This window comes from Sorex araneus, chromosome 2 (assembly GCF_027595985.1).
Source record: "Sorex araneus isolate mSorAra2 chromosome 2, mSorAra2.pri, whole genome shotgun sequence".
Taxonomy (NCBI): Eukaryota; Metazoa; Chordata; class Mammalia; order Eulipotyphla; family Soricidae; genus Sorex; species Sorex araneus.
The window spans coordinates 226,756,134-226,768,106 of NC_073303.1; the positions used below are offsets into that span (position 1 = coordinate 226,756,134).

General features: G+C 40.8%; 1 protein-coding gene across 1 annotated transcript in view; it reads right to left on the reverse strand.

Moving 5' to 3' along the window:
* The window catches only part of TMPRSS12 (transmembrane serine protease 12), a 41,072-nt gene extending 29,762 nt beyond the window's left edge, over positions 1 to 11,310 (reverse strand). The window contains exons 1-6 of the mRNA XM_055124586.1: positions 11,137 to 11,310; positions 10,957 to 11,044; positions 10,412 to 10,510; positions 8,998 to 9,190; positions 6,810 to 6,814; positions 1,716 to 1,976 (exon numbers count right to left, since the gene is read on the reverse strand). Coding sequence (XP_054980561.1) covers positions 1,716 to 1,976; positions 6,810 to 6,814; positions 8,998 to 9,190; positions 10,412 to 10,510; positions 10,957 to 11,044; positions 11,137 to 11,310 — 820 coding nt within the window. The remainder of the gene's footprint in view (positions 1 to 1,715; positions 1,977 to 6,809; positions 6,815 to 8,997; positions 9,191 to 10,411; positions 10,511 to 10,956; positions 11,045 to 11,136) is intronic.
* Positions 11,311 to 11,973: the final 663 nt, after the last annotated feature.

An 11,973-nucleotide genomic window follows, 5' to 3' on the forward strand; every position in this document is an offset into this window, starting at 1 on the left:
TATTTTTTATTTGATTTCTGGGTATCTGATGTATTTTGGACACTTTTAAATGAAATAGTCTTTTTTTTTTCTATTTTCTTTTTCTTCTAGTTCATTATTTGCATCGAGAAACTCAACAGACTTTTGTGAATATAGAAATGCAATAGATAACCTTTTGCTTTGCTGTACTGGTTTATTATTTCTAGGAAATTTTTAGTGAAGTATTTTATGTATACTATCAAGTAATACAACGTATATTAATCCTCTATATACTTAGTCTTCCATGTATATTATTATATCATATGCAAATAGTAATACTTTCACTTTTAAAAAAATTTAATTCCTTTGGCTTCTTTTTCTAATTAATTGTTGTAGTGAGGACTTCCAAAACTATATTTAGATAACAAAAAAAATAAATACCACAATCTTTCCTTCCTTCCTTCTTTCCTTCTCTTTTTTTTATTTTGGGGCTATGCCCATCAATGCTCAAGGCTTACTCCTGCTTCTACATTCATGGAATCACTCCTGGTGGTGTTCAGGGGGCCATATGGAATTCTGGGAATCAAACCCAGGTTGGCTGCAAACAAGGCAAGTGCTCTACCTGCTGTGTTATCTCTCTAGCTCCACTATGTTTCTCTTTCATTCTATGCATGTAAGAGATAACTCTCTTTTATTGTGAAGTCACATATAGATGAATAGAACTAATCTGAAATTTTAAAAAATTATAAAGCTGATAAAGTAAAAACACTATACCTTCTTTTTTATTGCTATATAAATGTAATAAATAATATTATTAATTAATTCTGTGATAGTACATTTTTAACCTACATGAAATAGATAAATCTTACAAATGTAAAATACTTTTAACCGCCCTATCTATGTCACCAAAAATCAGAAGCAATCAAGATTTCCCTCAACAGATGAGTAAGTAAATTATGGGATAGCCATAAAATTCAGTGGTAAAAAGTGATAATTTATTGAGTGGCTAACATGGATAGTTGAAAAATTCTTTCCTAAGTGGAAGAAGATGGCTAATGTAGCCAAACACTGTGGAGATATAGTCTACATGTGGAATATTCAATTCACAAAACATTTGGGAAAAGGTAAAATTATAGCAGTGGAAAGCTTACCAGGAGTCAAAGGAGGTAAACTTGTTTGGTATAATGAGGCTCATAAAGGATTTTTACTGCTTTAGGAAATATGTCTCTATGAATTTAGAAAAACCCTTAGAACTACATATCACAAGGAATTAATGTGAAACAAAACCTCAACCAGCATATTGAAGATCCTTGAATAGAATGCAGGCTATGACCAATCAATCTATTATCAATGTTTGAAGGTCATAAAGTGAAAAAAGAACTAACCTAAGTAACTTTGTAAAACTAGTGCCTTAACTGCAAATCTGGCAATGCTCAGGGGTTATTCCTAGCTCTGCATTCAGTAATTACTCCTGTGGTGCTCAGTGAACCACACAGGATGCCAAAGATTAAACGTGGGTCATGATGTACTATCTTTCCAGTACCTGGAACCATGATTCTTTCTGATGTTTAAAGGTCAATTGTCTGTCATTCTACTTAACAAAAGTTTCTATAAACTTATGCATTAGAAAAAAAGAGTTTCCTTTCACTTAGAGTGACCTGTTTTTTAAATTAATGAAATAAAAATAAATATATAAGGATTTATCCTTTGTCAGTAACAAGTAAGTCTCTAATAAGAAATAATTCAGGCTTAATTACCTTTTTCTTTTGTTAATCCCCAGCCACTTATATAACATGCAGTGTTTTGGTCCAGGTTTTGGAAAACACCAAAAGGTAGACAGATAGGCTGTATGTAGTCATTATATGTCATTGCTTTTTTTAAATGAAAAAGTGCAACATCATTTAAGTAATTTTCCAACATGAAGTTAGGATGGACAATGATTTCCTGAACTTCCATCATTTTGGTTTGTTTCTGATATAGAATATTAGTTCCAATTACAGCTCTCCATAAGTCTGGATCTCTGAAAGAGAGTAAATGTTTTCATAAACATGTTTATGTAACTAAACACAGAATATAATATTTCATGAGTTTTACTATTTTTCATGTTAGATTAATAACAAAAAATTAAATTCTATTTCTATGTAACAAAGTCATATCAAATGAAAATCAACATATAATGATCTAGGAAATGAGTAAAATATTAAAGGATGAAATTTCAATAACAGATTCTAATACATAAGAATTGAAAAATATGAGGCTGGAACATATTTTATATGTTCAGGACATATAAATAGTACAGCAGGTTGGGCACTTACCTTGCATGCAGCTAACCCAGGTTTAATGCCCAGCACCGATATAGTCCCCTGAGCCTGTCAGACTGATCTCTGAGCACAGAGCCAGGAGCACAGCTGAATGTGGCCAAAAAAACAACGGAAAAAAATCAGAGGATTTGTTGAAATATGATCAAAAATAAGTTGATAAGGGGCTGGAGCGATAGCACAGCGGGTAGGGCGTTTGCCTTGCACGCGGCCGACCCCGGTTCTAATCCCAGCATCCCATATGGTCCCCTGAGCACCGCCAGGGGTAATTCCTGAGTGAAGAGCCAGGAGTAACCCCTGTGCATCGCCGGGTGTGACCCCAAAACCAAAACAAAACAAAACAAAAAAAATAATAAGTTGATAAGATGAAGTTGGGTGACAGGAAGCTGATGAAATGATTTTTCTATTGTTTTTGAATTAGCATGAGAAAATATAAATTAAGCTAGAAATCAAATTAATACAAAACACTAACATAAGAACTTTATGAAGTATAATCTAAATATAAAACCAAGAAGCACTAATGGATTTTGATAGTTTTTTGTTATGTTTTTATTTGGGACCACACCCTGGAGTACTTAGGGCTTACTCCTAGCTTTGAATATGGGACTCACTCCTGGTGGACTTGGAGACCACACGGGATGCCAAGGATCAAACTTAGGTAGGATGCCTGAAAGGCAAGCACCTTACTTACTGTACTATCACTCTGGCCCCTTGACAGTCTTTATATTTTTTTTCTTTTTTTTTTACTGTTGTGGGACCACTCCCAGTAGTGCTTGGGTCCAGCAATGCTGGAGGTAGGGATGAGGCATGCAGTGCCTCAGTATCAAACCTAGGGGTCTGTTATACTAGTTGTCACATATCTAGCCCCAAGATTTTTGTCAGGTTTAAAAAAAAATTAAAAGCAAGCAAAAATAAAAACAAATTTATAAAACTTTTCTAGTCAAAAATAAAGAAGTTGGGGCTGGAGAGATAGCACAGCGGGTAGGGCGTTTGCCTTGCACGCAGCCGACCCGGGGTTCAAATCCCAGCATCCCATATGGTCCCCTGAGCACAGCCAGGGGTAATTCCTGAGTGCAGAGCCAGGAGTAACCCCTGTGCGTTGCCAGGTGTGACCCAAAAAGCAAAAAAAAAAAAAAAGAAGTTGAGGACATAGTTCAAAGGACTGGAGTGCATGTTTTGCATGCTGGAGCCCTAGTTTCGATCACTGGTGAAGGATGGCCCCGGGGCACCTCTAGGAGTGACCTCTGAGCACCGAGTGGGGAGTATCCATGAGTACCATTCGCTGTGGCCCAAACACAAAAACAAAAGGGGACTGGAGTGACAGTAAAGAGGTGTAGATAACCCCCCAAGAAATTTTTTTGTAAGATAAATTGAACTTTTGTCAAAATTGTGAACTTTTGAGTATCAACTAACACTATATCAAGATAGTAGGGAAAAGGCCCAGATCCACAACTGGTTTCACAGAGATGCCACAGCTGAGCCTAATGAGGTAGGCCTGGTCTCTGCGTCCAGTTCTCTGAAGTCTTCTCACGCTAGGGGCAGGGCAAGTTCCCACCTTGTTGGAAGACCCAGTACTCCACCCACACCTGTTTCCAAGGGCATATAAAAGGCCCAGCTGTGACACCATACTGCTGAATCATCCCAGTTTCACAGACCCTGGAGGGACATCTCAAATTTCATAGTACTGACGACCCAGTTGTAGCACAGAAAATTTGATGTGAACATTGCATAGAAGCCCACTAAGCTAAATGAGTGAAAACAATAGCATAGATAGCTCAACAAGAGTCTAACCGGTCAGCAAATCCTTGGACAATGACTTTAGTAATACCATTATTAGATATTTGTTGTAACAAGCAATATAAATTCTTTCGTACCTGCTAAGAGAGCATGCTGTGGGGTAGGTGGGTAACAAGACTGGTGAAGGGAAAGACACACTGATGATTGGGCTGGTGTTGGAATATTGAATACCTGAACTGACTGTTTTATGAACAACTTTGTAAAAAAAAAGCTTCAGATATTTTTAAAGATCGTGAATGATAACACAAAATATGAGAGACATTTAAAAGTCATATATTTGTTAAGAGATTAGTATCCAGAATGTACTAAGAACTTAACTCATAAGTAGCCCAATTCAAATATGGGTAAAGGGCTTCAACACACATTTCTCAAAAAGATACACAAATTACCAATGTGAATAATCAAATAGATTCTCAATACCTTAAGGAAAACAAAACCACAATAGGATTCTACTTCACATTCATTAGGGTAGTTACAGAGTAGTAAAGTACTTATGTGATGTGCTAAAAATACAAATACTGATATTCTAAATCTACTAATTAGTGTTGAGTGTTGGGGGTCAAAAATAAAAAAATATTGCACAGAGACTGCACAGACTTTTGGGACCATTTGGATAGTTGAAATAGGAGAAATCAAGGAATTATTTGGGTAATGAAGCTACTGGTGATCCTGTTATATTTTTAAAAGGCAGGGGCCAAAGAAATAGTACAACAGCAAGGCATTTGCCTTGAATGCAGTCATGCCAGATTTGATCCATGGTCCCATATGGTCTCCTAAATCCCACCAGATGTGATCCCTGAGCACAGAGCCAGGAGTAGACCTGATTTGTAGGATAACATTGGTTTGTCCTTTCTCCCTTGCCATAGGGAGCTTAGGTTTACTGGGTTACACCCATCACAGTGCTTCTGAGACACTCCCATTCCTTAGTTTGTCTGTAATCTCTTTCTTTGTGCTCTGCTTCCGCAACTGGTCAATTATCTTTTTTCTCCTAATCAGACTGTTAACTTGTAAGGTCAGATCCTTTTAAGGACAATGAACTTGTATTCATAAGTGAAATACTGCCTTTCTCTTCTCCTTATGTACTTTTACTTCAGAGCAATGTCCTTTTTCTATAGACACAGGAAGACAGTTAACACTATGCTTTTGTAACTTGGGAATTAATTGACTCTGAGTAATATTCACTCCTGGGCATCTGTTTTCTCGACTTAAGCCTCAGCTGCCCTTACTTCCTTGCACCCCAAAAGCAGGGTCCTGACGAGGGACTGGATGGACCTAGGGCAAGCTGTGAGCTACCCTGCATCGAAATGGGCCAGGCTAAAGCACCATAATACTTAACTAGAAGTTAAGACATGATCATGGATAGATTCTGTCATGATCCAAAAAGTAACAACTAGATTAGGACCCTGCTAGGGTTAGGAAAGACTAATCTGGCCTGAGCACTGTAGTCGGAGATCTAGAGCGAGATACCCCTAGGAGAGCCATCCTATAAGCCTAATGTATCTCTGTGTCCATACAAAATGACTAATACTATGAATGTTTATATGTTTGTTGGAAAGGAGAAACACACCCATAGATGTGTTTCTATTTCACTCTTGGGTGGGTCATCCTGCTGAATGAAAAGTTTGTCCTAGAAGAAGCTTCCCCTGAGGGAAGGATTTTACCTCTGTAGATTATATGACCACACCTATGTGTAATCCCCAACCCCTCCTGCTTGGGGAGATAACTAAGGCTGTAAGAATGGGTGAAGGGAGAATCCAAGAGGATCAGGGAGTCTAGAAAGATGGAGGGATGGAGAAGAATGAAGGAGGAGATTCAGAGAAGGAGAATGAAGTAGAATGTAGAGGGGAATCGGGGAGAATCAGAGAGAAGTATGAAGGAGCAGGATCCAAGAAGAAGATGAAGGAGATCAGGGAAGGAGGAGGAAGAGAATGGAGATGGGAATGGAATAAACTGCAACTGACACCAACCAGCCTGGCCCTCACTCCCTCCTTCATCCGCCCATCGCCACCAGCTGCCCCGGGGGGAAGCAGTCAAAGACCACCAAACGCAGGTGGTGAGAGAGAGAGCCGCTGGGTCCTTTACAATTTATTTTTTAATACATACTGATTATAGCTGGGTGTGACCCAAGACCCCCAGAAAAAAATAACAAAAGAAAGACAAAGGACAGAATTAGAGGGAAAAATTAATACTTTAATTTTGAACTTGTTAAAAAGCATATTGCTGACAGTTGGAAATGATCACTCTGGACAAAAACTGAGTGCTGAAAGGAAGTAAAGTGATATGCCTGCTACAGAGAGAGAGAGAGAGAGAGAGAGAGAGAGAGAGAGAGAGAGAGAGAGAACAGAGAAGAATAGGAGGTAGCGGGGGTTAGGGGGTGGCGGTGGGTGGATGGAGGGAAACTGGGGACATTAGTGGTGGGAAATGTGTACTGGTGAAGGAATAGGTGTCCATATTGTCTTCCAAAAAGACTGAATTAGAGGGTCCATTTCCCCCACATCCTTGCCAACACTAGCTGTTATTCTTTTTGATGAGTGCCAGTCTCTGTGGTATGAGGTGACATCTCATTGTTGTTTTGCTTTGCATTTCCTGAAAGTTATACAGAGCATTTTTACATGCTTTTTGTCTATTTGTACTTCTTTGAGGAAGTTCCTGTTCATCTCTTCTTAATTTTTGATGGGGCAACGCTCTATTTTTTGTCAAGGTCATATATGTAGATTTTGGAAAGTTATTTAAAACCACTACTATACAAAGTGTCAGAGGAGGTTGAGAACACAGGTCTCCCAACTCTAGTCTCACTCTTCTCCTCACTATGTAAAAGCAACAGACCAGTAAAGATTTTAGAACTTAGTAGATAAGAAGAGCTTTTCCAAGAATCTTCAAACCATACCAAGGAGCCCTTTTCTTCTAATTTCATGACTGAAAAGCCACTGAATGCAGTTCTTAAAGATAGCATGTTAGAAAACAGTAATAACAACATGTGAAATAATAGAACTGATTCTTAGTTTGCAACATTTTTCAATATTTTTCTAAAACCCGGGCTCAATTTTTCTGAATTTTTTGTCATTGTTATTGCTCAAAAGATGAATTTGTGTCTTAAAATGTGGATTCAAATTAAAATCTATATATTCCATAAAGGCAAGCTGCCCTCAAGTACATTTTGTTTGGGGGCCACACCTGCGGATATAGATGCCACTCCTGACTCAGTGCTGGCAGGTTGCTCTGAGAGAAGACCAAGCATAGATATTGGGGCTTGGACCTGAGAGACAGAGTACAATGTGTAGCTTGCCTTGCAAGCTGCCAGACATAATTTGTGAGTGCAGAGCCAGAAGAAAGCCCTGAGATTAATGATATTGGTGCTCTTGAATTCAAAGCACCAGGTTCAGCCCACTGAGATCCTCAACTGAATTTTGAATTTCATTCCTCTCCAAGACAGCTGTTCTTTAAAATAAATAAAAACTAAGTGAGTTATCAAATCCTATTTCTCCCAAATTGACATCATCCATAGAATCAATGAACATTTATTGTGCCTTCTGTAGAGTTGGGGTAAGTCTTACAGTACTAGGAATATAAACTTGTAGCTCTGTCTTCAAAGAATTCAAAAACCATGTACTAATATATTTTATAGTACTTAAGAAGCTAAAATCAAATCTTTTCTGTTTGGAGCAAAATCCAACAAATTCCAAACCACAAGCCAGATTTCACTTGTCTCCTGTTTTCAAAATATCCATATAGGCTGGAGCAATAGTACCACGGATAGATGTTTGCTTTGCATGCGGCCCACCCAGGTTCAATACCTAGTACTACATATGATCCCTGAGCACTGCCAGAAGACATTCTTGACCACAGAGTTAGGAGTAAGCCCTGAGAACCACTTCACTGGCCCCAAATGAAACAAAAAGTTCTGAAAAATGTTTATGAACAAAGAATATTCTTATACTTTAAAATAGTTGGGGAAGCTTCAAAATAGCAAAATGGAAAAATAGCATTTTGTGCAAGTTTCATTTGTTCAAGTATTCATTTGTTCAAGTGCTCATTTATTCAAGTGCAAAGTTTCCTTTGACCACAGCCACATTTAGTCAATTATGTATCATCTGTGACCTATTTGGTTGTACAAGTAGCAAAGTTGAGTAGTTGTGGTAGAGACCATATGATCTGTAAAACCTAAAATATATGAGGCCAGAGCAACAGTACGATGAATAGTGAGGATGGTTGCCTTGCACATGACCAACCTAGGCACAACTCCTAGCACCCCATATGCTCCCCCAAGCAATTCCTGGGCACAGAGCCAGGTGTGGCCTAAAAACAAATAAAAGATTCACTATCATTACAGAAAATGTTAACCTCTGACTTGAAGGATCATTAACTTTTTTATATTTAGGTACTGTGATTTATAATGGTGTTAATATTATTTCAGTAACACCTGAAATATATATATTATCTGAAAAATAATACATACATTGCTACACCACACCCACCATCAGAGTATCAGTATCCCTCCACTACTGTCTCCATGTCCCCTCTCACTGCCCCAGTCCCCTTTCATTTCTAATACCTGATTAGTAAACTTAGTTCAGTTCTCAGCCAACAATATTGTTGACTATAGTTTATTCCCTTACTGTGTTTCCTTATACTCCACATGATAATTTTGTATTTATAAATAATCCATTAAACAAACAGTGTACTATTTTAAGACATTGTGGCTACCTGCAAATAGGGATTAATGAAAATGGACAGTGAATAGGTGTTCTACCTTTACCATCAAAATATCCCTTTGGGAAATGTGCTGGAAGGAACAGGTGTTGGAAAATTGTTTGATTGAAACCCAATCATAAACAACTTTGTAACTGGTGATTCAATTTATATATATATGTATATATATATGCCCCCTAATATAAAAAAACAGGAATTGTTTCTAAATGCATACCTAATTTTAATGCAGTGAGCAGCTGTGAGAATCCACCTTTTAGCTATTAAACAACCTCCACATACATGAACAAACTTTTTCTCATATGGAAGCTGGAGGCTAACAATCCATGGCCAGGAGCCAATATCAGCAACTTTACCCCCTATAATCCGAGACTTTTCCCATATATTGTTAAGTGGTGCTTTTCCACAACCTAAAAATAAAATTAAAACATTATTTGGTCTAAACATCTTGTATATGCACTATTTCCTAATTATAACACTTTGATATATTCTAATACTTATTTAATCAACAAGGCAGTAAGTCAGGGAGATAGATGAAAGGTCTGGAGCTCAAGCTTTGCAAGCAGGGTTCCCAGCACCACATGGTCCCCTGGATACTTCAGGAATGTACTCAAGCTCCAGCCACCACCTCCCCCTCCTCAAAAAAAAAAAAAAGATAAAGCTGCATACCTGAGGTATAAACATATTTTGCAAAAAACAAACTAAACAACTTAAAGGATGCCCAGAGAATTAGCACAATGTTTAAGATATACAGTCATGAGTTCAAATTCTTAGTGCTCATATGCAGTAAGTGCCTGACAAATCTGTCTGCACATGATGCACAGCTACCTGTGATCTGCCAGCAGCACCACAACCAGCAATGTGTAAATACCACACACAAAAAACACGACCTCCAGAAGCACACTAAGAAAGATATGAGAACTTTGGCCATCATACCCACTAAAGGGGTAGATACCACAAGCACCTCTAGTGTGGGAATGTATGCGACACAACTTGATGTGTGAACCCATAGCTGAGCGAGTGGAGTGAGAAAATGCGTGAGCACCACCAGGCATGCGTGCTACACCCCTCCTCACAGCACGAACAATGAAGTAGGCAGGATTTTTAAAAAGACCCAAATTCTTAAAGGGAGAGATTAGATAAGCACGCCTTAGTTGGTTACTTAGAAGGTGAAAGAGAGTAAATCAATGCAATTCATTAAATTTCCATTTAATGGAAACGATTTCCCCCCAAAGCATAAAAATTAGAAAAATATCGCTCAACAAGTAATGCTTTCTTTGTGGTGAAATTGTGACTAGAATCTGGAATATGTGAATCAGGAACAAGCTCTAACATTTAATGTTAGGTTAACTAACTCTTTGCAATTGCAGTATGAAAGGGCCACTTAATCACCCCTTCAACCCGAATTCCACTGAATTGCCAGGAAAAAAATGAAAACAAACAGGAAGAGTACCTCAGGACTGACGCGCGCTAAGATACCCCGAGAAGCCCACTGAAGTGCTGACTGTACTGCCTGGTTACGCCGGCCTTTGGGGGCGGTGGAAACAGAAAAGAAACGGCCCAGATTCAAATGCTACAGAAGTCGGGGAAGCCAAGGAAGAGGCCCAAGGAGCGCGGGACCGGTACCCTACCCTCCGTGTCCAGCTTCGCCCTGTTCCGAGCAAAGGGGGCGCGAAGGGCCTGCTTGGACTCAGGTCCACGCCGCCTCCCTTCTGAGAGCCAGTCGAGTTCTGAGTATATGAGAACAAGAAGCACCAACTCGGCACTCAGGCGTCCCAGCCCCATTTGGGAAGAGGGACGCAAGATGGCCGCAGGGACGTCTGGCCGTGGACACCAGACGTCGCGTGCTCCAGAGGCATGAGGTGAGGACGGTGCGGCGGGACAGCGCAGGCGTGCGGGCTGAGGCGTGACTGGCTGGTGGGCGGGGCTAGAGGGGCGGGGCTAGAGGGGCGGGGCTAGAGGGGCGGGGCTTAACTGGATGGTGGGCGGGGCAGGCGTGAGGGGCGTGGAGCGGGCTGTGAAGCTTGCAGGTGGGTGGTGACTGGCTGGTGGGCAGGGTGGGGCGGGGCAGGTTTGGCTGATGGGCGGGGCGTGGAAGGGAGGGGCGGGCGGGGCAGGTCTGGCTGATGGGCGGGGCGGGGCGGAGAAGGGCGGGGCGGAGCGAGGCAGCACAAACTTGCAGGTGTGGGGCGGGGTTGTGTCCGTTCAGGCCGAGCTTCGGGAGAGGCTGTGAGACTGGCAGGGTTGCTCTGATGGCTGGCCTTCTAGATGTGCACAAGGAGGCATCCACCTACAGTACGGGTATATTAGACAATGCTGCCAGGATCTGAGGTTTCGTTAATTGATGAGACTTTACCTGGATTCCTGCGCTGGAGTATTGTGGTAGGAGGGAAGCAGCTGGAGTCACCGGTGTGCTGTTCAGCATGAAAGGGCTAAGAAGACTTTCAAAAATCTGATAATCTGAAGAAGGAAGAGGTAAAGCAGAAAGCAACACAGGATTTGAGACAGGATAACCAACGAGGGAGTCCATTTCGGTGACTGTTTTCTCATAGTTTGCCTTCATCTAGCTGGAGAAAATTAAAGGTCCTGCAAACTTGAAGATGATCTGAATACTGCTAGCCCCTGGACACAGTTCCCGTTTTCTCCCTTCAACCCTTAACCTGAGAAATGCATCGTTTTTTGCTCCTGGGAGAAGCCCTGAGATGCCTCTTTGATATACCAAACTCTTGTGGGAAGGGGATGCAGTTAAACGCAGATTAGTAGCTCTAATTAATGGACCCACAGAGAAAGTGGGCTGGAGCAATAGCACAGCGGTTGGGCATTTGCCTTTCACACGGTTGACCCGAGTTCGATTCCTCTGCCCCTCTCAGAGAGCCCGGCAAGCTACCGAGAGTATCGAGCCCGAGCGGCAGAGCCTGACAAGCTACCTGTGCGTATTGGATATGCCGAAGACAGTAACAATAAGTCTCTCAATGAGCGATGTTACTGGTGCCTGCTCAAAGAAATCGGTGAGCAATGGGATGACAGTGACAGAGAACGTAGATATCCATCTCATACTCTATAGTGCTTGTAAATAAGTATCACATAGTGGAAAGTGTCTTAAAAACTGGTTGTTTAGACCAGCCCCTCTCCACCCTCCAGCGCCACCACGCCGGTCCGCTCCCTCTTGCAGGTTAGTGCCTGCACCCCCCCA